Below are 26,572 nucleotides of genomic sequence, written 5' to 3'. Positions count from 1 at the left end.
CCAGGGTGGAATCCCATGGGTGCTGGGTCCCTGGGGTGGGATCCCACGGGTGCTGGGTCTCCAGGGTGGAATCCCATGGGTGCTGGGACCCTGGTGCGGGATCCCATGATCTGGGGTGCCGGGCCCTGGGGTGGCATCCCATGGGTGCTGGGTCCATGATGTAGGATCCCATGGGTGCTGGGTCCATGGGGAGGAATCCCACGGGTGCTGGGTCTCCAGGGTGGAATCCCACGGGTGCTGGGACCCTGGTGCGGGATCCCATGGGTGCCGGGCCCCTGGGGTGGCATCCCATGGGTGCTGGGTCATGATGTAGGATCCCATGGGTGCTGGGTCCCTGGGATGGGATCCCATGGGTGCTGGGCCTCCAGGGTGGGATCCCATGGGTGCTGGGTCCCTGAGGAGGGATCCCACGGGCGCCCGACGCCCCGAGCGAGCGGGCGCCTGACCTCTTCCCACCACCCGCCACCCACCACCAGCGGGGCGGGCGACGCGCTGGGGCTGCAGGTGGACTTCTGGGTGCCGGCGGGCGCCGGGGCGGGCGGGGCCGGGGCGGGCGGGTGCCCCCCGGGAGCGGGCGCCCCGCGACGCCGCCAAGACCAGCCTGCGCGGGACCTTCCGCTCGCTGCTGGTGTCGCGGCTGCCGGCCGCCGGCGAAGCGCCCGGCCCCGCCATGGCCCTCACCGTGGTCACCCGCGAGAAGAACAAGAAGGGTGCGCGCCGGGTGGGGGGCACCCCGGGGTGGGGGGCACCTGAGGGTGGGCGTCTGGGGGTTGGGGTGGGCGTCTGGGGGTTTGGGGCCGCAGTCGATGGTGGGCGTCTTGGGGCACCTCGAGGGTGGGCGTCTTGGGGCGCCTCGAGGGTGGAGGCATCTCAGGAACGTCCGTGGGGGTGGGTCTAGGGGGTTGAGGTGGGCACCCAAGGGTGGGGGGGTCTTGGAACGCCCATGGGTGTGTGTCTAGAGGGTTTGGGTGTGGGCACCCAAGGGTGGGAGGTCTTGGGAACGCCATGGGTGTGTGTCTAGGGGGTTTGGGTGGGCACCCAAGGGTGGGGAGGTCTAGGGGCACCTCAAGGGTGGGAGTCTTGGGGCACCCAAGGGTGGGGAGGTCTCGGAACGCCCATGGGTGTGTGTCTAGGGGGTTCAGATTGGGCACCCAAGGGTGGGAGTCTTGGGGCGCCTCGAGGGTGGGCGTCTTGGGGCACCTCGAGGGTGGAGGCATCTCAGGAACGTCCGTGGGGGTGGGTCTAGGGGGTTGGGGTGGGCACCCAAGGGTGGGGGGTCTTGGGAACGCCCATGGTGTGTGTCTAGAGGGTTTGGGGTGGGCACCCAAGGGTAGGAGTCTTGGGGCGCCTCGAGGGTGGAGGCATCTCAGGAACGTCCGTGGGGGTGTGTCTAGGGGGGTTTAGGTGGGCACCCAAGGGTGGGGAGGTCTTGGGAACACCCATGGGGGTGTGTCTAGGGGGTTGAGGTGGGCACCCAAGGGTGGGAGTCTCGGGAACACCCATGGGGGTGTGTCTAGGGGTTGAGGTGGGCACCCAAGGGTGGGGAGGTCTTGGGAACGCCCATGGGTGTGTGTCTAGAGGGGTTGAGGTGGGCACCCAAGGGTGGGGGGGGTCTTGGGAACGCCCATGGGTGTGTGTCTAGGGGTTGAGGTGGGCACCCAAGGGTGGAGTCTCGGGAACACCCATGGGCGTGTGTCTAGGGGGTTGAGGTGGGCACCAAGGGTGGGGAGGTCTCGGGGAACACCCATGGGTGTGTGTCTAGGGGGTTTGGGGTGGGCACCCAAGGGTGGACATCGGGGAGCACCCAAGAGTGGGTGTCGGGAAATTGGCATGTGGGCACCCAAGGGTGGACATCGGAGCACCCAAGGGTGGGTGTCCGGGGAATTGGCATGTGGGCACCCAAGGGTGGACATCAGGGAGCACCCAAGGGTGGGCGTCCAGGGAATTGGGGTGTGGGCACCCAAGGGTGGACATCAGGGAGCACCTCCAGGCGGGTCTCCAGGGAATTAGCGCGCGGGCACCCAAAGGCGGGTGTCCAGGGGAGCACCCGAGGGCGGGGGGGGGTGTGGGGGCACCCATGGGTGCCCGCTGAGCCCGCGGGTGCCCCAGTGGCCGCCCTGTTCCTGAGCAAGCGCCCGCGCGAGCCGCAGCCCGACTCCAAGAGCCAAGTGGTCGAGGGCATCAGCCGCCTCATCTGCTCCGCCCGGCAGCCGCCCACCCTGCTGCGAGGTGGGCACCCATGGGTGGGGGGGGGCACCCGTGGGTGGGGGGCACCCATGGGTGGTGGGGGGCACCCATGGGTGGGCGCCTACGGGGTGTCAAGGGGGTTACAGGGTTCCTGGGGGGTTTTGGGGAGCTCCTGGAGGTGGGAGACCTGGGCGTTGTGGTGGGGCACCGTGGGTGGGGGCACCCAAGGGTGGGGGGGCACCCAAGGGTGGGGGGGCACCCGTGGAGGGGGGGCAACCGGACCCTACAGGGTGTCTCGGGGGGGTTCCAGAGGTTACAGGGGGGGTATGGGTGGTATGGGGGGCACCCGTGGGTGGGGGGGGCACCCAAGGGTGGGGGGGGCGCCCATGGAGGGGGGGCAGCTGGGCCCTATGGGGTGGGGGGAGCTGCTGGGTGTGGGGGGGGGGTTACAGGGTGCTCCTAGGGGTGGAGCCCTGGGGTTTAGAAGGGGGCACCCAAGGGTGGGGGGGGCACCCATGGGTGGGGACACCCAATGGGGGCACCAGGGGTGGGGGACACCCCAATGGGGGCACCACCAGGGTGGGGGGCACCCAATGGGGGCACCACCCAGGGGTGGGGACACCCAGTGGGGAGGACACCCAAGGTGGGGGGCACCCAATGGTGGGGACACCCATGGGTGGGGGGCACCCAAGGGTGGGGGGCACCCAAGGGTGGGGATACCCAATGATGGGGACACCAAGGGTGGGGAACACCTAATGGTGGGGATACCCAACGGGTGGGGAACACCCAACGGGTGGGAGACACTCAACGGGTGGGGGACGCCCAACGGGTGGGGGGGGGGCACCCATGGGTGGGGGTGGGGGTGGGGGAGCACCCACGGGTGCGGCGGCGGGTGCCAGCGCGGTGCCGCAGTGACCGTGGACGGCGTCGAGTGGGACGACGTCAAGTTCTTCCAGCTGGCGGCCCAGTGGCCCACCCACGTCAAGCACTTCCCCGTGGGCCTCTTCGGCGCCAAGCCCCCCTATGAGGGCACCCATGGGTGCTGCCCCCCACCCTGACCCCACCCACCCAACCAACCTCGCGCCGCCACCCACGGCTGCCCCTGCGCTGCGCCCCCGGGGTGCTCAACGCCGCCCATGGGTGCTCCTGCTGCTGCCACCACCCACCCCGGCCCTGCTGCTGTCGCCACCACCCGTGGGTGCTCCCCCAGCACCCATGGGTGCTGTCGCTGCCATGCGCCTCTCCCCCAGCTGCTGAGCCCCCCCCGTGACGCTCTAGGGTGCCCCCAGCACCCATGGGTGTCATCACTGCCATGCTCCTCTCTCCTGGCTGCTGAACCCCCCCCGCGACGCTCCAGGGTGCCCCCATGTCACCCGTGGGTGCCCCCAGCACCTGCAGGTGCCCCCAGCACCCATGGGTGTCATCACTGCCATGCTCCCTTCCCGGCTGCTGAGCGCCCCCCCACAACGCTCCAGGGTGCCCCAGTACCCATGGGTGTCGTCACTGCCCCCCAGCTGCTGAGCCCCTCCAGCACCCATGGGTGCCCCCAGCACCTCCAGGGTGCCCCCAGCACCCATAGGTGTCCTCAGCACCCATGGGTGTCATCACTGCCATGCTTCCCTCCCGGCTGCTGAGCCCCCCCGCAACACTCCAGGGTGCCCCCAGCACCCATGGGTGTCGTCACTGCCCCCCAGCTGCTGAGCCCCCCCCCCCACGAGGCTCCAGGGTGCCCCCAGCACCCATGGGTGTCATCACTGCCATGCCCCCTCTCCCGGCTGCTGAGCCCCCCCATGACACTCCAGGTCCTCCCAGCACCCATGGGTGCCCCCGCTGCCACTCCAGCCGCTGAACCCCCCCCCCACTGCCCCAGGATGCGCCCCCCCCCCACCCATGGGTGCACCCACCACCCCAGGGTGCCCTGCCAGCCCTGACACCCCCGGGTGGGCTCCCCTCCCCCCCCCCAGCACCCATGGGCCCCCCCCAGCACCCATGGGTGCCCCCGCTGCCACTCCAGCCGCTGAACCCCCCCCCCACTGCCCCAGATGCGCCCCCCCCCCAACCCATGGGTGCACCCACCACCCCAGGGTGCCTGCCAGCCCTGACACCCCCGGGTGGGCTCCCCTCCCCCCCCCCAGCACCCATGGGCCCCCCCAGCACCCATGGGCCCCCCCCAGCACCCATGGGCGCCCCCACATCCGTCCTTGTGCCAAAGTGGGAGGGGGACGCGCAGCACCCAACCTCCCCCCCCCAGCACCCATGGGCGCCCCCACATCCATCCTTGTGCCAAACCGGGGGGGGGGGAAGACGCGCAGCACCCAAACCGCCCCCCCCCCCTTCCAGCACCCATGGGCGCCCTCGGGGAGGTCCAGCACCCATGGGCCTCCCCCCCCCGCACCCACCCCAGCACCCATGGGTGCCCCCCTCCCCCCCCGGCGTCGCGGCCGCGGTAATGAATAAACGTCTCGGGGGGGGTCGTAGGCGGAGCCTGGTTCTTTGGGGGGGGGAGGGGAGGGGCCCGGACGCCTGGGCCCCCCTTGGGGTGCTCTTGCACGCGCGGGTGCAGCACGGGGTGGGTGGGGGGAGGGGGGCACCCACACAGGGTGCGGGGGCCCCCGCCGAGCACCCCTGGGTGCAGAGAGGCGGCGGGCGGCGGGCATCGCACATGCATCGCACACGCGTCGCACACGCGTCGCACACGTGTTGCACATGCATCATGCAGACCTTGCACACGCGTTGCACATGCATCGCACATGCGTTGCACACGCCTCACGCATGCATTGCGCGTGCATTGCACACGCGTTGCACACGCGTTGCACGTGCATTGCAAACGTCTTGCGCGTGCATCGTACGCACCTTGCACACGCATTGCACATGCGTTGCACATGCATCACACATACATTGTGCATGCCTTGCACATGCCTCGCACATGCGTTGCACACGCGTTGCACACGCGTGGCACACACCTCGTGCATGCATTGCATGCGCATTGCGCCTGCGTCGCACATGCATTGCAAACGTCTTGCACATGCATCGCACGTGCATTGCACACGAATTGCACATGCATTACACACACCTTGCACACACCTCGTGCATGCATTGCGCACGCTTTGCACATGCCTTGCACGTGCATTGCAAACATCTTGCACGTGCATTGCACACGCCTCGTGCATGCATTGCACACGCTTTGAACACGCCTTGCAGGTGCATTGCAAGCGTCTTGCACACGCCTTGCACATGCATTGCACACGCATTGCACATGCCTCGTGCATGCATTGCACATGCCTTGCACACACCTCATGCATGCATTGCACACCCTTTGCACACGCCTTGCGCATGCATTGCAAATGTCTTGCACATGCATTGCACATGCATCATACACGCATTGCACATGCATCGCACACGCATTGCACACAGCTTTCCACATGCATTGCACACACCTCGCGCGTGCATTGCACGTGCTTTGCACATGCGTTGCGCACGCATCCCGCACGCATTGCACACGTCTTGCACGTGCAATTGCAAGCGTCTTGCACACGCCTTGCACATGCACGGCACATGCATTGCACGCTTTGCGCACACCTCGCGCATGCATTGCGTATGCCTTGCACATGCATGGCACACGCCTCGCGCATGTGTTGCGCATGCATTGCACACGCGCTGTGCGTGCGTTGCGCTTGCATGGCACACATTTTCTGCGTGCAGGGCACATGCATCATGCACGCATTGCATGTGCATCGTGCATGCCTTGCACATGCCTCGCGCATGCTTTGCACACACTTTGCACGTGCATCGCACACACCTCCTGCATGCATTGCACATTCCTCGCACATGCATTGCACACGCCTCGTGCATTCATTGCACACGCATTGTACGTGCATCGCACATGCATTGCACATGCATTGCTCACGCCTCGCGCATGCATTGTACATGCCTTGCACACGTGATGCTCATGCATCACGCGTGCATTGCACGTGCACTGTGCATGCGTTGCGCTTGCATTGCACACGCGTTTTGCATGCATCGCACATGCATTGCACACGCATCGTGCATGTATTGCGCACGTGGCATGCGTGCATCGCACATGCCTTGCACATGCATTGTCACGCACACCTGCACATGCATCATGCATGCGTTGCGGTTGCATTGCACACGCGTTTTGCATGCATTGCGCACGCCTTGCACACACGCCACGCGTGCACTGCACATGCATTGCGCACGCATCACGCATGCATTGCACATGGGTCACGCGTGCATCGCACACGCCTTGCACATGCATTGCACATGCATTGCGCACACGTCGCTGTGCAGGCGTTGCACGTGCATTTTGCACGCATCACACCCGCGTTCAGCACACACCGCACAGCCACAGCGCCTGTGTCACACACGCACCGCGCACACCCGCAGCCTGAGTGCCCCTGCGTCCCCCGGCCATCGCACAAGCCCACCCGCGTGTCGCGCACACATCCTGCACGTGTGTCGCACGCGGCGTGCAAGGGGCCGGGGCGTGCACCGCACCCTTATTGCACCAACATGCACATCGCACGGGCGTTTCTTGTGCATTGCTTGCCTTGCACACTCGTTGCACGCGCACCGCGCAGCCCCGGGCAACGCCTTGCAGCGGCCACGCGTGCACCTTGCACACGCACTGCACACGCACTGGAGACGCGTTGCAGCGGCATTGCAGGCGCACGGCGCCCGCACCCACACGTGCAGGGCGCACGGATTACACGTGCACACGCCTCGCGCGTGCACTGCACATTAGCCCGTGGTGCACGCACGTTGCACACGCGTGGCACACGCATTGCACACACGTTGCACCCGCACATGCGTTGCACATGCACTGCATGTGCATTGCCCACTCACGCACGTTGCACACGCATTGCACGCACATTGCACATGCATTGCGCGCACACATGCATTGCGCACGCTCTGCACCCCCACGCTCCTTCAACACGCATTGTATGCACAATGCACGTGCACATGCATTGCACACGCATCACACCAGCACACGCACTGCACATGCATTGTACGTGCCTGGCACATGCATTGCACGCGCGCTGCACGCGCACCCGCCGTGCACACGCATTGCACATGCACCAGCATTGCACGCATACTGCATGTACACACGCTTTGCACACGCATTGCGCATGCACACTCATTGCACATGCATTGCACATGCACTGCATGCGCACACGCCTTACAACATGCATTGCACATGCACCAGCATCGCACACGCACTGCACACGCATTGCACAGCCATTGCACACACACTGCACTCGCACACACGTTGCACACGCATTGTACATGCATTGCACACATGCTGCATGTGCACATGCATCGCACACGCATTGCACATGCTTTGCACGCCCGCTGCACACGCACACGCCTGGTACCCGCATTGCACATGCACGTGCCTTGCACACGCATTGCACACGCTTTGCACGCACACTGCACACGCACACTCCTTCCACATGCACTGCACATGCACCAGCATCGCACACGCCTGGTACCCGTATTGCCCATGCACACGCCTTGCACACGCCTTGCACATGCATTGCACATGCATTGCATGCACGGTGCACGTGCACACGCATTGCACACGCATTGCACACGCATTGCACATGCTTTGCACGCACAGTGCACGCGCATATGCCTTGCACACACGTTACACACGCATTGCACGCACGGTGCATGCGCACATGCCTTGCACATGCCTTGCACATGCTTTGCACGCACAGTGCACGCGCACACACATTGCACATGCCTTGCACAGGCGTCGCACATGCCTTGCACACACAGTGCACGCGCACACGCATCGCACACGCATCGCACACGCATCTCACGCACAGTGTACGCCCACGCGCCCTGCAACACGCCTTGCTCATGCACACGTGTTGCACACGCATTGCACATGCATTGCACGCACACTGCATGCACACACTCCTTGCACACGCATTGCACATGCACCAGCATTGCATACGCACTGCACAGGCGTTGCATATGCTTTGCACGCCCGCTGCACTCGCACATGCCTGGTACCCGCATTGCACATGCACACGCCTTGCACACGCATTGCACATGCATTGCACATGCACCAGCATCGCACACGCACTGCACACGCATTGCACATGCATTGCACGCACAGTGCACGCGCACACGCGTTGCACACACCTTGCACGCACAGTGCACGCGCACATGCCTTGCACACGCGTTGCACACGCAGTGCACGCACAGTGCACGCGCACGCGCCTTGCAGATGCTTTGCACGCACAGTGCACGCGCACACGCCTTGCACACGCGTCGCACATGCTTTGCACGCGCAGTGCACGCGCACACGCCTTGCACACGCCTTGCACATGCAGTGCACGCGCAGTGCACGCGCACACGCCTTGCACACGCCTTGCACACGCGTCGCACACGCCTTGCACACGCGTCGCACACGCCTTGCACGCGCCTCGCCCGCGCGCGCGCCTCGCAGCACGCCCCGCCCCCCCGCCGCGCGCACGCCCCGCCCCCCTCCCGGCCCCGCCCCCCCCCGCTCGCTCCTTGCGCGCGGCGCCGGACTGAGGCGAGCCGGAGCCGGAGCCGGAGCCGGAGCGGGGCCATGGCGGGCGGCTCCCCCCGCGCCCCCATGGCCGGGCAGCGGGGCTGACACCCGCCGCCCCGTCCCCTTCCTCCTCCTCCTCCTCCTCCTCCTCCTCCCTCTCCCCCTCCCCCACCCAACCCCCTCCCCTCTCCTTTCCCCCCCCCCGCCAAAGCCGGGGAAGGGGGGGGGCCCCGGCGTCCGGGCGGACCATGGCGTTCACGTTCGCCGCCTTCTGCTACATGCTGACCCTGGTGCTGTGCGCCTCGCTCATCTTCTTCGTCATCTGGCATGTGAGCGGCGGCCGCGGCGGGGGGGGCACCGGCACCGGGGGGGGGGCACCGGCACCGGGACCGGGGGGGGGGGGGGGGGACGGACAGCGGCACCGGGACCAAGCGGGGAGGGGGGGCACAAGGACCCAGGGGGCGCCGGCACCGGGGGCGGCCGGGGAGCGCCGGTTGCCGGGCAACGGCGGCGGCGGGCAAAGGGGAGGGGCGCCGGTTGCGTGGCAACCGGGGGGGGGGCAGCGCTGGGTGTGGGGGGGCGCGGGGGGCGCCGGTTACCTGGCAACGGCGGGGGGGGCGCTAGGAGGCTTGGAGGGGCGGTTGCCTGGCAACGGGGGTGGTGCTGGTGGGGGGGGGCGCGCTAGGGTCGGGGGGCGCCGGTTACCTGGCAACGGGGGGCGGCGCTGGGGGGGGGCAATAGGGCCTTGGGGGGGGGCGCGGTTGCCTGGCAACGGGGGCACTGGAGGGGGGGGCACTAGGACCTGGAGGGGAGGGCGCCGGTTACCTGGCAACGGGGGGCGGCGCTGGGGGGGGGCGATGGGGCCTTGGGGGGGGCGCGGTTGCCTGGCAACGGGGACACTGGCGAGGGGGGGGCACTAGGACCTGGAGGGGAGGGCGCCGGTTACCTAGCAACGAGGGCACCGCTGGGGCGGGGGGGGGCGCCGGTTACCTGGCAACGGGGACACCGCCGGGGGGAGGGGGGAGGTGGGGAGGGAGCAGCAATTGGGGCAGGTGGGGGGGGAGGGGAGGGGAGGAGCGGGCGGGGGCGGGGGGGCGGGGCCGGCGTGGCTCGGCCCCGCCCCCGTCTCCGCGGCTGTCTCCAGGCAGCCGCCGTCGCCATGGCAACGGGCCGCGGCGCCCGCGCGGGGCGGGGCTTAGACCCCCCCTCCCCTCAGCGCGCTGCTGGCTTGGCCCCGCCCCCAAACCCCCCCCCCCCTCCTGGGGTGGGGGCCCAGGCGTCCAGCCCCCCCCCCTCCCCAAGGTGGAGGAGGGGGGGGAAGGGCCCCTTCCCTGGACACCTGGGTCCCTGGTGGGGGTTAGGGGGCACGTGGCCCCCCCCCCCCGGACGCCTGGGCCCCTCCCGGACGCCTGGGCCCCGGCGCCCCTCACCCCCCCTCATGCCCCCCCCCCCAGATCATCGCCTTCGACGAGCTCCGGACCGACTTCAAGAACCCGATTGATCAGGGCAACCCAGCCCGGGCTGTGAGTGCTGCACGGGGGGGGCCCAGGCGTCCGGGAAGGGCCCAGGCGTCCGGGAGGGGCCCAGGCATCCGGGGGGGGGGGAGGGGCTCCCCGACACCTTGCGGGAAGAATCCAGGTCGGCGGCTATTTATAGCCCCCAAAAACGGGACGCGCGGGGGAGGGGCCCAGGCGTCCGGGGGGGCCCCCTTCTCCCCCCGACCCCATTCCTTATCCCTCCCCCCCCCTCTGGGAGGGGCCCAGGCGTCCGGGGGGGAGCCCAGGCGTCCGGGAGGGGCCCAGGTGTCCAGAGGGGCCCGGGCGTCCAGGGAAGGGCCCAGGCGTCCGGGAAGGGCCCAGGTATCCGGGAAGGGGCCCAGGCATCCAGAGGGGCCCAGGCGTCCGGGAAGGGCCCAGGCGTCCGGGTCCCCCCCCGACTCCATTTTTTTCCCCCCCTCAGCGCGAGCGATTGAAAAACATCGAGCGAATCTGCTGCCTCCTGCGCAAGGTGCGACCCGGGACCCCCCGAAACCCCCCCAAACCCCCCCAAGCCCCCAGGGACCCCCAAAACCCTCCAGGACCCCCCAAAACCCCCCAGTGACACCCCAAAACCCTCCAGGACCCCCCAAAACCCCCCAAACCCCCCACAGACACCCCAAAACCCCCCCAGGGACCCCCTAAACCCCCCCAAAACCCCCCAAGACCCCAGGGACCCCCCAAAACCCTCCAGGACCCCCTAAACCCCCCCCAAATCACCCAGAATCACCCAAAACCCCCCAAATCCACCCAAAACCCCCCAGTGACACCCCAAAACCCTCCAGGACCCCCTAAACCCCCCCAAATCCCCCAGGACCCCCCAAAACCCTCCAACCCCCCCAAGCCCCCCAGAACACCCCCAAATCCCCCCCCAGGACCCCCCTAAAATCCTCCAAAATCGCCAGCCCCCCCCAGTCCCCCCCAAAACCTCTGGGGACCCCAAAACCATCCGGAGACCCCCCTAAACCCCCTGAATCCCCCCAGACCCTCTAAAACCCCCAAAACCCCCCAAAACCCCCCAAAATCCCCAGGGACCCCCAAAATCCTCTGGAATTGCCCCAAACCCTCCCCCAAAGTCGCCAGGGTTCCCCAAAATCCTCTGGAATTGCCCCAAACCCTCCCCCAAAATCTCCAGGGATCCCCAAAATCCTCTGGAATTGCCCCAAACCCTCCCCCAAAATCTCCAGGGACCCCCAAAATCCTCTGGAATTGCCCCAAACCCTCCCCCAAAATCTCCAGGGACCCCCAAAATCCTCTGGAATTGCCCCAAACCCTCCCCCAAAATCTCCAGGAACCCCCAAAATCCTCTGGAATTGCCCCAAACCCTCCCCCAAAATCCCCAGGGACCCCCAAAATCCTCTGGAATTGCCCCAAACCCTCCCCCAAAATCTCCAGGGATCCCCAAAATCCTCTGGAATTGCCCCAAACCCTCCCCCAAAATCTCCAGGGATCCCCAAAATCCTCTGGAATTGCCCCAAACCCTCCCCCAAAATCCCCAGGGATCCCCAAAATCCCCTGGAATTGCCCCAAAACCCTCCAAAATCCCCAGGGACCCCCAAAATCCTCTGGAATTGCCCCAAAATGCTCCTGGACCCCCTGAGACCCCCCCAAAACCCCCCCAAAATCCCCAGGGACCCCCAAAATCCTCTGGAATTGCCCCAAAACCCCCCCCAAAATCTCCAGGGACCCCCAAAATCCTCTGGAATTGCCCCAAAATGCCCCTGGACTCCCCAAATCCTCTGGAATTGCCCCAAATCCCCCCCCTAGAAACCCCCCTGCCCCCACCGAGCCCCCCTGACCCCTGTGGGGGCGGGGCCTGGCAGGGGGCGGGGCTGTGCAGTGGGCGGGGCATTTGGTGGGGGCAGGGCGTTTAGTGGGCGGGGCTCACCAGGGGGCAGGTCATTGGTTGGTGTGTGGGGGTGTGGCCTTATAGGGGGTGGGGCATGGAGGAGGCGGGGCCCGGAGGAGGGGAGGCGGTGCTGGGAGAAGGGGGCGGGGCCGGGAGCCAACCCGGGGGGCCCTGAGAGGCAGTGGGCGGGGCCTGGGGTGGAGGGGGTGGGGCCTGGGGCGGAGCAGCCAGGCCCAGGGGAGGGAGGGGGGAGGAACCCCTGCCCGGAAGGGGGGGGGAAGTAGTTGGTGGGGGGGCGTGGCCTGTGAGGGGTGTGTCCAAATGGGGTGTGGCTTGTGGAGGGAGTGTGGCCAGCGTGGGCGTGGCCTGCGGTGTGGCAGTGCCCAAGAGGGGGGGCAGTGATCCCTGAGGGGGGATTGGTGGGGGCGTGGCTTTTGGAGGGGCGTGGCTAGGAAGGGGGCGTGGCCCGGAGCTGGGGGCGTGGCCTGAGGGGGCCCGCCCCCAGCTGGTGGTGCCCGAGTACTGCATCCACGGGCTCTTCTGCCTCATGTTCCTGTGCGCTGCCGAGTGGGTGACGCTGGGGCTCAACCTGCCCCTGCTGCTCTACCACCTCTGGAGGTACCGGGGGGGCAACAGCGTGACAACACCGCGACAACACCGTGACAACAGCGTCACCTGGGGGGGACATGGGGGGGGCACCGGGGGTGACACTAGGGCCCGACCTGCCCCTGCTGCTCTACCACCTCTGGAGGTACCAAGGGGGCAACAGCGTGACAACACCGCGACAACACCAGGACAACAGTGTCACATGGGGGGGGTATGGGGGGCACTGGGGGTGACGCTGGGGCTCGACCTGCCCTTGCTGCTCTACCAACTCTGTAGGTACCGGGGGGAGGAACACCGCGACAACACTGTGACAACACCAGGACAACAGCATCACCTGGGGGGGGGGGTATGGGGGGGCACTGGGGGTGACACTGGGGCCCGACCTGCCCTTACTGCTCTACCAACTCTGGAGGCACCAGGGGGCAACACCGTGACAACACCGTGACAACAGCGTCACCTGGTGGGGGGGACATGGGGCGGGCACCGGGGGTGACACTGGAGCTCAACCTGCCCCTGCTGCTCTACCACCTCTGGAGGTACCGGGGGGAGGAACACCATGACAACACCGTGACAACACCAGGACAACAGTGTCACCTGGGGGGGGGGGGACATGGGGGGGGTGACACTGGGATGATGCTGGGGCTCAACCTGCCCCTGCTGCTCTACCAACTCTGGAGGTACTGGGGGGAGGAACAGCGTGACAACACTGTGACAACACCGAGACAACAGCGTCACCTGAGGGAGGGCATGGGGGGGGCACTGGGAGTGATGCTGGGGCTCAACCTGCCCCTGCTGCTCGACCACTTCTGGAGGTACCAGGGGTGGGAGGGGGACACACACCGTGACAACACCGCGACAACAGCGTGACAACACCGCGCGAGCCCTCACACACCCGCACGGGGACACCAGGTCTGCTTGGCACGTGGCCACCATGTCTACCTGGCATGGGACTACCAGGTCTACCCGACACGGAGCCACCAGGTCTACCTGGCACGCAGCCACCTGGTCTACCCGGCACGGGGCCACCAGGTCTACTGGGCACGCGGCCACTAGGTCTACCCGGCACGGAGTCACTGGGTCTACTTGGCGCGCAGCCACCAGGTCTATCTTGCATGCAGCCACCGGATCGACCCGGCACGCAGCCACCAGGTCTACCTAGCCCGGGGCCACTGGGTCTACCCGGCACGAGGCCACCAAGTCTACCTGGCACGCGGCCATCAGGTCTACCCGTCACACGAACCCCCCCCCCCCCCCCCGTGTGAATCCTCGTGCAAGGCCCCGTGGGATACAAACCCCCACTCACACTCCGTGGGACCCCACGCGAGCCCTCGCCCCCCCCGCAGGTACTTCCACCGGCCGGCGGACGGCTCGGAGGGCCTCTACGACGCCGTCTCCATCATGAACGCCGACATCCTGGGCTACTGCCAGAAGGAGGCTTGGTGCAAACTCGCCTTCTACCTGCTCTCCTTCTTCTACTACCTGTACAGGTGGGCGCTGGGAGGCACTGGGGGGGACTGGGAGCCACTGGGAGGGGATTGGGCACCACTGGGAGGGGACTGGGACTGACTGGGAGGGACTGGGAGCCACTGGGAGGGGATTGGGCACCACTGGGAGGGGATTGGGCACCACTGGGAGGGGACTGGGACTGACTGGGATGGGACTGAGAAGGTCAGGGATGGGACTGGGGGGAACTGGGAGCCACTGGGAGGGGACTGGGAGGGATTGGGATGGACTGGGACTGACTGGGAGGGACTGGAAGCCACTGGGGGGGTGACTGGGAGGGATTGGGATGGACTGGGAGCCACTGGGAGGGGAATGGGACTGACTGGGAGGGACTGGGAGCCACTGAGATGGGGCTGGGAGGAACTGGGAGCCACTGGGGCCAACTGGGAGGGGACTGGGAGGGCGAGGGATGGGACTGGGGGGAACTGGGAGCCACTGGGAGGGAACTGGGAGGGATTGGGATGGACTGGGTGGGGCCGGGAGGGCTCTGGGATGGACTGGGAGCCACTGGGATGGGACTGGGATGGACTGGGACCAACTGGGATGGGACTGGGAGGAACTGGGACCAACTGGGATGGGACTGGGAGGGCCAGGGATGGGACTGGGGGAACTGGGAGCCACTGGGAAGGGATTGGGACTGACTGGGATGGGACTGGGGGGAACTGGGATGGACAGAGGGCAACTGGAAGCGACTGGGGCAGACTGGGAGGCACTGGGAGATACTGGGAGGTACTGGAGGCACCGCACTGACCCTCTCCCCAGTATGGTGTACACACTGGTGAGCTTCTGAGGGGCCCAACGCCCGGACGCCTGGGCCCTTCCCGGACGCTTGGGCCCTTCCCCGGACGCCTGGGCCCTTCCCGGACGCCTGGGTCCTCCCCGGACGCCTGGGCCCCTCCCGGATGGCTGGGCCCCTCCCGGACGCCTGGGTCCCTCCCGGACGCCTGGGCCCTTCCCGGACGCCTGGGTCCCTCCGGACACCTGGGCCCTTCCCCGGACGCCTGGGCCCCTCCCGGACGCCTGGGTCCTCCCGGACGCCTGGGCCCTTCCCGGATGCCTGGGCCCCTCCCGGACGCCTGGGCCCCTCCCGGACGCCTGGGCCCACTGCCAGGAGCGGGACGGGTTTTGGGGGGGAGGGGGGGGGACACATCCCCGCGATGACCCCAGTTTGGGGAGCGGGGGGGGGTGGGGGAGGGGGAACTGGGAGCACTGGGGAGGGCCCAGTTTGGCCCAGTCTGGCCCAGTTTGGCCCAGTCGGTCCCAGTTCCCCCCCCCTCCCTCCCCCCACCCCCCACCGGCTCTCTGTGTACAAAGACGTCGCGTCGTGGCTGAATAAAGACAACTGGCACCAGTAGTCGTGCGAGGGCTCCCCGGACGCCTGGGCCCCTTCCCGGACGCCTGGGCCCCTTCCCCGGACGCCTGGGCCCCTTCCCGGACGCCTGGGCCCCTCTCGGACACCTGGGCCCCTTCCCGGACGCCTGGGCCCCTTCCTTCCCCAGACGCCTGGGTCCTTCCCCGGACGCCTGGGTCCCTTCCTTCCCCGGACGCCTGGGTCCTTCCCCAGACGCCTGGGTCCCTTCCTTCCCCGGACGCCTGGGCCCCTTCCCGGACGCCTGGGCCCCTTCCTTCCCCGGACGCCTGGGCCCTTCCCCGGACACCTGGGCCCCTTCCTTCCCCCGGATGCCTGGACCCCTTCCCCGGACACCTGGGCCCTTCCCCGGACACCTGGGCCCCTTCCTTCCCCGGACGCCTGGGTCCCTTCCTTCCCCGGACGCCTGGGCCCCTTCCCGGACGCCTGGGCCCCTTCCTTCCCCGGACGCCTGGGCCCTTCCCCGGACACCTGGGCCCCTTCCTTCCCCCGGATGCCTGGACCCCTTCCCCGGACACCTGGGCCCTTCCCCGGACACCTGGGCCCCTTCCTTCCCCGGACGCCTGGGCCCCTTCCCGGACGCCTGGGCCCCTTCCTTCCCCGGACGCCTGGGCCCTTCCCCAGACACCTGGGCCCCTTCCTTCCCCCGGATGCCTGGACCCCTTCCCCGGACACCTGGGCCCTTCCCCGGACACCTGGGCCCCTTCCTTCCCCGGACGCCTGGGCCCCTCTCGGACGCCTGGGCCCTTCCCTGGACACCTGGGCCCCTTCCCCGGACGCCTGGGCCCCCCTGGACGCCTGGGCCCCTCCCGGACACCTGGGCCCTTCCCTGGATGCCTGGGCCCCTTCCTGGACACCTGGGTCCCTGGGGCTCCGCGGACGCCTGGGCCCTTTCCTTTCCCGGACGCCTGGGCCCCTTCCTTGCCCGGACGCCTGGGTCCCTTCCTTCCCCGGACGCCTGGGTCCTTTCCTTTCCTGGACGCCTGGGCCCCTTCCCTTCCCCGGATGCCTGGGCCCCTTCCTGGACACCTGGGCCCCTCACCCAGACGCCTGGGCCCTTTTCCCAGATGCCTGGGCCCTTTCCTTCCCCGGACACCTGGGCCCCTTCCCCGGATGCCTGGGTCCATCCCAGATGCCTGCATCATCCCCCCCCTCCCCCAGAGCACCTATAACCCCCCGGACGCCTGGGCCCCCTTGGGGGGGGGGGGGGGGCGGAATCAGCAATGCGTGAGCAGGGCAAGTTCAGGGTGGGGGGGGAGCTTGAGCAGCCCGGACGCCTGGGCCCCTCCCGGACGCCTGGGCCCCACCCGGACGCCTGGGCCCCTCCTGCGGGGTCAAATCTCGGCCTTTAGCTGAGCAGAGGAGGATGGAGCTGGGGGGGGGGGGGGGGGGAGGGTTGCTCGGCCCGGACGCCTGGGCCCCCACCCGGACGCCTGGGCCCTTCCTTGGCAGAGGAAGGTGATGGGGGGTTTTGGGGGGGGGGTGCAGCAGGGTCCCCCCCCCCCCCCCCGGACGCCTGGGTCCTTCCCCGGACGCCTGGGCCCCCCCCCCCGCCACCACCGTTGCACCCGAACCGAGCAGGGCGGAGTTGGGGGGGGGGGGATTGCTCAACCCGGACGCCTGGGCCCCCCCCCTTCCCCCCCTCCCGGATGCCTGGGCCCCCACCCAGCCTCTTGGGTCCGACAGGGTGTGGGGGGGAGCCGAAACTGGGGCGGAGGCTTCATGCGGGGGGGGAGGGGGGGTGCTGCCGCCAGCGGCCGAAGAGCAGGAGGAGGCAGGAGCAGACAGAAGGAGGCAAGAGAAGGCAGGAAGAGGCAAGTGGAGGCAGGAGAAGGCAGAAGGAGGCAGGAGAAGGCAGAAGGAGGCAGGAGAAGGCAGAAGGAGGCAGGAGGAGGCAGGAGGAGGCAGGAGGAGGCAGGAGGAGGCAGAAGGAGGCAAGTGGAGGCAGGAGAAGGCAGAAGGAGGCAGGAGGAGGCAGAAGGAGGCAGGAGGAGGCAGAAGGAGGCAGGAGGAGGAGGCAGGAGGAGGCAGGAGGAGATAGAAGGAGGAGGCAGGAGGAGGCAGGAGGAGGCAGGAAGAGGCAGAAGGAGCTAGAAGGAGGAGGCAGGAGGAGGCAGGAGGAGGCAGGAGCAGGCAGGCCAGGAGGATGCTGGCACTGGTAGTGGTTTTGGCAGCGGCGGCGGCAGCGACTCCAGGTCCCCGCTGCCCCCTGGGTTTCGGGCCGGTGCCGGGAGCTCCGGGGGGATGCGGCGACCGGGACGAATGCCGGGGGGGTCGCGTGTGCCAACACATGTGCCTCAACCACGAGGGCGGCTTCGCCTGCCACTGCCGCCGCGGCTTCGTCCTGCAGCCCGACGGCGCCGCCTGCCGCCCCCGGCGTCACCCCGGGGTGCTGGCTCGGCACCCCGGGGGGCGGCGGCGGCAGGGAGGCGGGCGAGCGGCCGGGCACCGGATCCGCACCCGGATGGGCGCCTGGATTTGCACCCGGATCTGCACCCAAACCGGCGTCGGGATGGGCAACGGGATCTGCACCCAGAGCTGCACCCGAAGGTGCGGCTAGATCTGCACCCGGATGGGCAGCTGGATGGGCAACGGGACTTGCACCCGGATCTGCACCCGGATCTGCACCCGGACGGGCAACGGGACCTGCACCCAGGGGTGCACCCAGCTCTGCACCCGGATCTGCACCCGCACGGGCATCGGGATGGGCAAGAGGACTTGCATCGGGGTGGGCACCCGGATCTGCACCCGGAGGGGCACCCGGAGGTGCACCCGCATCTGCGCCCGGATCTGCACCCGGATGGGCAACGGGACCTGCACCCAGGGGTGCACCCAGCTCTGCACCCGAAGCTGCACCCGGATCTGCACCCGGATCTGCACCCGGACATGCCACGGGACACGCCCCCACGCGGGCACCCACGGGGGCACCCACGGGTGCAGCAGGGCGCCCAACGCAGCGTGCAACGGCGCGGGCGCCCCGGCGGGCAGCGGGGCGCGCGAGAGGGACGGCGCCCGCGGGGACCCTATGCACGAGGACCCTATGCACGGGGACATTGCACACAGGGACCCTATGCACAGGGACATTGTATATGGGGACAGCGTGCACGGGGACCGTATGCACGAGGACCGTATGCACGAGGACATTGCACACGGGGACCCTATGCACGAGGACCCTATGCACAAGGACATTGCATATAGGGACAGTGTGCATGGGGACCGTATGCATGAGGACCATATGCACGAGGACCGTATGCACAGGGACCGTATGCACAAGGATGTTGCACACGGGGACCCTATGCATGAGGACCCTATGCACAAGGACATTGCACACAGGGACAGTGTGCACGGGGACCGTATGCACAGGGACAGCGTGCACAAGGACCGTATGCACAGGGACCGTATGCACAAGGACATTGCACATGGGGACAGCGTGCATGGGGACCATATGCACGAGGACCGTATGCACGAGGACATTGCACACCAGGACCGTATGCACGCGGGACCGTATGCATGAGGACATTGCACACAGGGACCGTATGCACAAGGACATTGCACATGGGGACAGCGTGCACGGGGACCATATGCACGAGGACCGTATGCACGAGGACATTGCACACAGGGACCATATGCACGAAGACCGTATGCACAGGGACCGTATGCATGAGGACATTGCACACAGGGACCGTATGCACGAGGACCGTATGCACGGGGACGTTGCACACAGGGACCATATGCACGAAGACCGTATGCACAGGGACCGTATGCATGAGGACATTGCACACCAGGACCGTATGCACGGGGACCGTATGCACGGGGACGTTGCACACAGGGACCCTATGCACGGGGACCGTATGCACAGGGACGTTGCACACGAGGAGGCCGGCGCACATGGGGACCGTATGCACGGGGACCGTACGCACGGGGACCCGCACCAGGGACGTCGCTCTCCCCCCGGCAGCCCGGCACGTATGGAGCCCCCCGCCCCGAGCCCTGGCAACCCCTGATAGGGCCGCCGACCCGCAGCCGTGGGATCCCTACGGAGCCCCCTATAGCGACGCCGCCGATCCCTACGGGGACCCCGGCCGGGATGCGGGACAACCCGACGCCTATGGGGACCCCTACGCCGACTCCTATGGGGCGGCCGAGCCGGCTCCGGGGCCCCTATATGACCCCTATACGGCCCCATCGCACCCCGACGCCTATGGGGACCCCTATGGGGGCCCCGACCCCTATAGGACCCCGACCCCTATGGGACATGGACCCTGATGCCTATGGGGATTGCCTATGCTGACCCCTATGGGGACTCCGACCCCGACGCCTATGGAGACGCCTATGCCGACTCCTATAGGGACCCGGCCCCTGATCCGGGGCCTGGGGGCTTCCATAGGGGCAGGGACCCCTGGCCTCGGCCTTGGGACCCCTATGGGCACCTCCCCAGGGCAGGGACCCCTATAGGGTCGGGGACCCCGACACAAGCCCCTGGGACCCCTATAGAGCCCGGGACCCTGAGACTCACCCCAGGGACCCCTATAGGGTGGGGGAGCCCCACACCGACTCCTGGGACCCCTATAGGGCCGGGGACCCTCAGGCAGATGCCGGGGACCCCTATAGAGTCGGGGAGCCCCACACCGACCCCAGAGACCCCTATAGGGTCGGGGAGCCCCATACCGACTCCTGGGACCCCTATAGGGCCGGGCACTCTCAGGCTGAGCCTAGGGATCCCTATAGGGTCGGGGACCCCTACCCTGACCCTGGAGACCCCTATAGGGTCGGGACCCCCCCACCGAGCCCAGGGACCCCTATAGAGCCCAGGACCTTGAGACCCGCCCCAGGGACCCCTATAGGGTCGGGGACCCCCACGCTGAGCCCAGAGACCCCTATAGGGTCGGGGATGCCCCAGGCTGAGCCTAGGGACCTCTATAGAGCCCAGGACCTTGAGACCCGCCCCAGGGACCCCTTATAGGGTTGGGGACCCCCAGGCTGAGCCCAGGGACCCCTATAGGGTCAGGGAGCCCCAGGCTGAGCCCAGAGACCCCTATAGAGCCCAGGACCCTGAGACCCACCCCAGGGACCCCTATAGGGTTGGGGACCCCCAGGCTGAGCCTAGGGACCCCTATAGGGTCGGGGACCCTGAGAATGACCCAGGGACCCCTATAGGGTTGGGGACCCCCACACCAAGCCCAGGGACCCCTATAGGGTTGGGGACCCCCACACCAAGCCCAGAGACCCCTATAGAGCCCGGGACCCTGAGACTGACCCCAGGGACCCCTATAGGGTTGGGGACCCCCACATCAACCCCAGGGGACCCCTATAGGGTTGGGGACCCCCAGGCTGAGCCCAGGGACCCTATAGGGTCAGGGACCCCTACACTGACCCTGAAGACCCCTATAGGGTTGGGGAGCCCCACACCGAACCCAGGGACCCCTATAGGGTTGGGGACCCCCCAACTGACCCTGGAGACCCCTATAGGGTTGGGGACCCCCAGGCTGAGCCCAGAGAACCCTATAGGGTCGGGAACCCCCACATCAACCCCAGGGACCCCTATAGGGTTGGGGACCCCCCCACCGAGCCCAGGGACCCTATAGGGTCGGGGTCCTGCCCGAGCCCCCCCCGGACCCCCCAACCACCCCCTATAGAGCCACCGGCCCCCCAAGTGCCCCCCCATGGCCAAGACCCCCTCAACTGCCCCCCTAACTGCCCCCCCCGCCCCTAAGGACCCCCCAAGTGCCCCCCCCGGAGCAGGGACCCCCCAACTGCCCCCCTAACTGCCCCCCCGCCCCTAAGGACCCCCCAACTGCCCCCCCAACTGCCCCCCCCAAGGCCAAGGACCCCCCAAGTGCCCCCGCGACCCCCCAATTGCCCCCCTGGAGCCAGGGACCCCCCAACTGCCCCCCCAGTTGCCCTCCCAGGGCCAAGGACCCCCCAAGTGCCCCCGAGACCCTCCCAATTGCCCCCCCTGGAGCCAGGGACCCCCCAGTTGCCCCAGTGACTAGTTGCCCCCCCCAAGGCCAAGGACCCCCCAGCTGCCCCCCCTGGAGCCAGGGACCCCCCCAACTGCCCCCCCAGTTGCCCCCCCCAGGGCCAAGGACCCCCCAAGTGCCCCCCCCACCCCCAGGGCCCCCCCAGTTGCCCCCCCAGGGACCCCCCCAACCGCCCCCCCCAGGGCCAAGGACCCCCCCAGCTGCCCCCCCCACCCCCAGGGCCCCCCCCGTTGCCCCCCCAGGACCCCCCCAACTGCCCCCCCCACCCTCAAGGACCCCCCCGCCGCCGCCCGGACGCCTGGGCCCCTGCGCCTGGCGCTGCCCCTGGCGCTGGGGGGGCGGCGCTGCTGGGGGCGGCGCTGGGGGCGCTGGGGGGGCGGCGGCGGGGACCCCCCCCCACGGGGACCCCCCCCAAACTGGGGTAGGGACCCCCCCCCCCCGGAACTGGGAACCCCCCCTCCCAAACTGGGACCCCCCCCAACATGGGACTGGGGCTCCCCCCCACACGGGGACCCCCCCCAAAATGGGGTAGGGACCCCCCCAAACAGGGACCCCCTTCCCAAACTGGGACCCCCCCCCAAAATGGGATAGGGACCCCCCCAAACTGGGATCCCCCCCCCCAGACTGGGATAGGGACCCCCCCAAACTGGGATTCCCCAGACTGGGATAGGGACCCCCCCCCAAACTGGGATCCCCCCCCCAAACTGGGGTAGGGAACCCCCCCAAACTGGGACCCCCCCCAAACTGGGATAGGGACCCCCCCAAACTGGGATCCCTGCCCCAAACTGGGGTAGGGACCCCCCAAACTGGGACTGGGGCCCCCCAAACTGGGATCCCCTGCCCCAAACTGGGATAGGACCCCCCCCCCCCCCAAACTGGGACCTTCTCCAGGACCCCCCCCCCCCAACTGGGATCCCTGCCCCAAACTGGGACTGGGACCCCCCCCCCCCAAACTGGGCCCCAATAAAAGGACGGAGCTGAACCTGCCCGGACGCCTGGGCCCCTTTTTTGGGTAGGGGGAGGGGGGACCCGGACGCCTGGGCCCCTGCCCCCGCCCCTCCCCCGCTCCAGCTGCTGAGCGGCTCCAGATGTGGCCGAGGGGGGGGGAGGAGGGGGGGGTGCGGCCGCGCTGAGTCATCGCCCAGCCCGGACGCCTGGGCCCCTGGGTGGGTGGGGGGTGGGCGGGGTGAGGTCACCGCGGCGACGGGGGCCAGCGGTGATGTCATAGAGTGGGAGGTCGCCGGGAGGTGGCGGCGATGATGTCACGGCGATGACATCACGGCGGGGGCGCCCCCCCCTCCCCCCACCCACCCAGTGACGGCCCCTCATTGGCCATGGCGGCGGTGATGTCACAGAGGCGATGTCCCCAACGACTGCCCCTCATTGGCTGTGGCGGCGATGACGTCACAAAGGAGACAGCCCAGGATGGCTCCTCATTGGCCACGGTGGTGGTGACATCACGGAGGTGGTGCCCCAGCGATGGCCCCTCATTGGCTGTGGTGGCGATGACGTCACAAAGGAGACAGCCCGGGATGGCCCCTCATTGGCCATGGTGGTGGTGACATCACAGAGGTGGTGCCCCAGCGATGGCCTCTCATTGGCCGTGGCAGCAGTGACATCACAGAGGTGGTGCCCCAGCGACAGCCCCTCATTGGCCATGGCAGCAGCGACATCACAAAGGAGACAGCCCGGGATGGCCCCTCATTGGCCATGGTGGTGGTGACATCACAGAGGTGGTGCCCCAGCGATGGCCTCTCATTGGCCATGGCGGCAGTGACATCACAGAGGTGGTGCCCCCAGCAACTGCCCCTCATTGGCCATGGCGGCGATGACATCACAAAGGAGACAGCCCGGGATGGCCCCTCATTGGCCATGGCGGCGGTGACATCACAGAGGCGACGTCTCCTCAGTGGCTGCATCGGCTGTGATGTCACGGAGGCGACGCCCCCGCGGCGGCTCTCATTGGCCACGACAGCAGTGATGCCACAGAGGTGACGCCCCAGCCGTGGCCCCTCATTGGCCGTGGAGGCAGCGATGACCTCACAGAGGCAGCGCCCTGCCTGCAGTCCCCCCATTGACCATGGAGGCAGCGATGACCTCACAGAGGCGCCGCCCTGCCCACAGTCCCCCCATTGGCCGTGGAGGCAGTGATGACCTCACAGAGGCGCCACCCTGCCTGCAGTCCCCCCATTGGCCGTGGAGGCAGCGATGACCTCACAGAGGCGCCACCCTGCCCACAGTCCCCCCCATTGGCCGTGGAGGCAGTGATGACCTCACAGAGGTGCTGCCCTGCCTGCAGTCCCCCCATTGACCATGGAGGCAGCGATGACCTCACAGAGGCGCCGCCCTGCCTGCAGTCCCCCCATTGGCTGTGGAGGCAGCGATGACCTCACAGAGGCGCCGCCCTGCCTGCAGTCCCCCCATTGGCTGTGGAGGCAGCGATGACCTCACAGAGGCGCCGCCCTGCCTGCAGTCCCCCCCATTGGCTGTGGAGGCAGCGATGACCTCACAGAGGTGCCGCCCCTGCCTGCAGTCCCCCCATTGGCCATGGAGGCAGCGATGACCTCACAGAGGTGCCGCCCTGCCTGCAGTCCCCCCATTGGCCATGGAGGCAGCGATGACTTCACAGAGGGGCCGGCCCGCCATGGCAGTGGGCAGGGGGCAGCTGGTGCTGGCGCTGGGGCTGGCGCTGACGGTGGCGCTGGCCTCACCGGCGCCCCCCTGCCGGCCCCCGGGTGCGGGGACGCCTGGGCCCCGGGTGTCACCCGGCGGTGGGCGGGGCCTCGGGGACACCCGGTCCCCCGCCGGGGGCGCTGGCCCTGCTGGGGGGCGCCGGGGCGGCGCTGGCGCGGGGATCCTCTACGGCGGCTCCGGGGACCATGGTGACGATGACAATGACGATGGCGACGGCCACGATGACGACGGTGACGGCGACGTCAACAGTGACGATGACGATGACGCCGGGGACAGCAGCAGCGAGAGCGACAGTGAGGGCGAGCTGGGTGTCTGCCGGGTGCGTCCCCCCGCCGATGTCCCCAAGGTCCCCCGCCGGCGGCCCCAAGGGTCCCCCAGCGTCCCAGCCGTCCCCAAGCTTCTCCCCGTCCCCAAGCTTCTCCCTGTCCCCAACTGTCCCCATCTGTCTCCAGCCATTCTCATCGGTCCCCAAGTGTCCCCCGGTCCCCAGCTATCCCCAAGTGTCCCCAAGTGTCCTCCTGTCCCCAAATGTCTCCCTGTCCCCACCTGTCCCCAAAAGTTCCCAACTGTCCCCATCTGTCCCCAACTGTCCTCATCGGTCCCCAACTGTCCCCATCTGTCCCCAACTGTCCCCCAGTCCCCAACCATCCCTAAGTGTCCCCGTGTCCTCCTGTCCCCAAATGTCTCCCTGTCCCCACCTGTCCCCAAGAGTTCCCAACTATCCCCATCTGTCCCCAAATGTCCCCCAGTCCCCAACCATCCCCAAGTGTCCCCAAGTGTCCTCCTGTCCCCAAATGTCCCCAAATGGGTCCTTGGCCCCATCCTGTCCCCATCACCATCCCCATTGCCATGGGCCACCACCCCCATCCCTGTCCCCATGGGTCCCTTGTCCCATCTCCATCCCTGTGGGTCCCCATGGGTCCCTCTCCCATCTCCATCCCTGTCCCCATGGGTCCCCATGTTGTCCCCATCCCCATCTCCCCCCACGGACAACCGTCCCTGTCCCCGTCCCCACCATGACGCCTGTCCGTCCGTCCGTCCGTCCCACAGCGCCCGGCGGCGTCACCCCCCTCGCCGTCCCCGCTGGCGGTGGCCTGGGTGCCCGGGGACGCGGCGGGGGCCCGGCGGGGGCTGGCGCAGCTGATGCGGGCACTGCGGGGACTGCAGGCGACTCGTCGTCCCGGACCCTGCCACCGCCGCGGCCATCGGTCCCGGCCTCGGGCCTGGTCCCGCCCGGCCAGGCGGCAATAAAAGGAGTCGCCGGAGCAGGGACGCGGCTCGCGGTGGCCACTGTGGGGACGGGATGGGGCCGTCAGGGGCGGGGATGGGGACGGGGACGTCAGGGATGGGGACATCAGGGACAGGACTGGGGGCCGGGATAGGGATGGGGACATCAGGGATGGAGACATCGGGGTGGGGACACCAGCAATGGGGAGATGGGGACATCAGAGATGGGGACATCAGGGACGGGGACACCAGGGCATGGGGACATCAGGGACGGAGACATCAACGATGGGGAGAGATGGGGACATCAGAGATGGGGAGACAAGGGACATCAGGGATGAGGACATCAGGGACAGGGACATCAGCAATGGGGAGACGGGGACATCAGAGATGGGGATGGGGACATCAGGGACAGGACTGGGGACCGGGGATAGGGCTGGGATCGGTATGGGGACATCAGCGATGGGGAGATGGGGACATCAGAGATGGGGTCAGGGACATCAGGGATGGGGCCATCAGGGATGGGGCCATCAGCGACAGAGAGATGGGGACATCAGGGACAGGACTGGGGACAGAGACGGGGACATCGGGGGGTGCAGGGACATCCAGGACAGGTGACACGGGGACCGGGGTTGGGCCGGGGCCATCGGGGAGGGGATGGGGCTTGGTGACACGCGACCGAGGTCATCAGGGACAGGAGGGTCCTGGCACAGGGGACACTCGGGGGGGGACCCTGGGGAGCACCCAAGGGCCACCGCCAACCCCAGAGCACCTGAGGGTGTCCCAAGCCACCCGGCGCTGACCCAGGACCTCCAGAGCACCCAAGGGGGCCACATCTCCGTGGTGGCCTGGGTCCCCCAACGGGTGCTAGATCACTCTATGGAGTCACCCCCCGTGGTGGCCTGGGGTCACCCAACGGGTGCTAGATCACTCTATGGAGTCATCACCCCCGTGGTGGCCTGGGTCACCCAACGGGTGCTAGATCACTCTGTGGAGTCATCACCCCCGTGGTGGCCTGGGTCACCCAACGGGTGCTAGATCACTCTGTGGAGTCATCACCCCCGTGGTGGCGTGGGT

At 68.2% G+C, this 26,572-nt stretch overlaps 2 protein-coding genes across 2 annotated transcripts in view; both read left to right on the top strand.

Moving 5' to 3' along the window:
• PACS1 (phosphofurin acidic cluster sorting protein 1) overlaps window positions 1-3,245 on the top strand; it is a 39,727-nt gene extending 36,482 nt beyond the window's left edge. The window contains 4 exon segments of the mRNA XM_067317189.1: window positions 477-531; window positions 533-710; window positions 2,110-2,229; window positions 3,100-3,245. Coding sequence (XP_067173290.1) covers window positions 477-531; window positions 533-710; window positions 2,110-2,229; window positions 3,100-3,245 — 499 coding nt within the window.
• Window positions 3,246-8,744: 5,499 nt separating this feature from the next.
• On the top strand, window positions 8,745-15,067 carry CNIH2 (cornichon family AMPA receptor auxiliary protein 2). Its single transcript, XM_067317188.1, has 6 exons — window positions 8,745-9,063; window positions 10,189-10,257; window positions 10,694-10,741; window positions 12,624-12,736; window positions 14,068-14,211; window positions 14,990-15,067. Exons 1-6 carry the CDS (start codon window positions 8,983-8,985, stop codon window positions 15,015-15,017), a joined length of 483 nt encoding a protein of 160 aa, XP_067173289.1. The 5' UTR covers window positions 8,745-8,982; the 3' UTR covers window positions 15,018-15,067.
• The last annotated feature ends 11,505 nt before the right edge of the window (window positions 15,068-26,572 follow it).

This window comes from Apteryx mantelli, unplaced genomic scaffold, assembly GCF_036417845.1.
Source record: "Apteryx mantelli isolate bAptMan1 unplaced genomic scaffold, bAptMan1.hap1 HAP1_SCAFFOLD_33, whole genome shotgun sequence".
Lineage (NCBI taxonomy): Eukaryota > Metazoa > Chordata > Aves > Apterygiformes > Apterygidae > Apteryx > Apteryx mantelli.
Note: the sequence above shows the minus strand (reverse complement) of the source record. Positions and strands in the feature narration are given on the sequence as shown.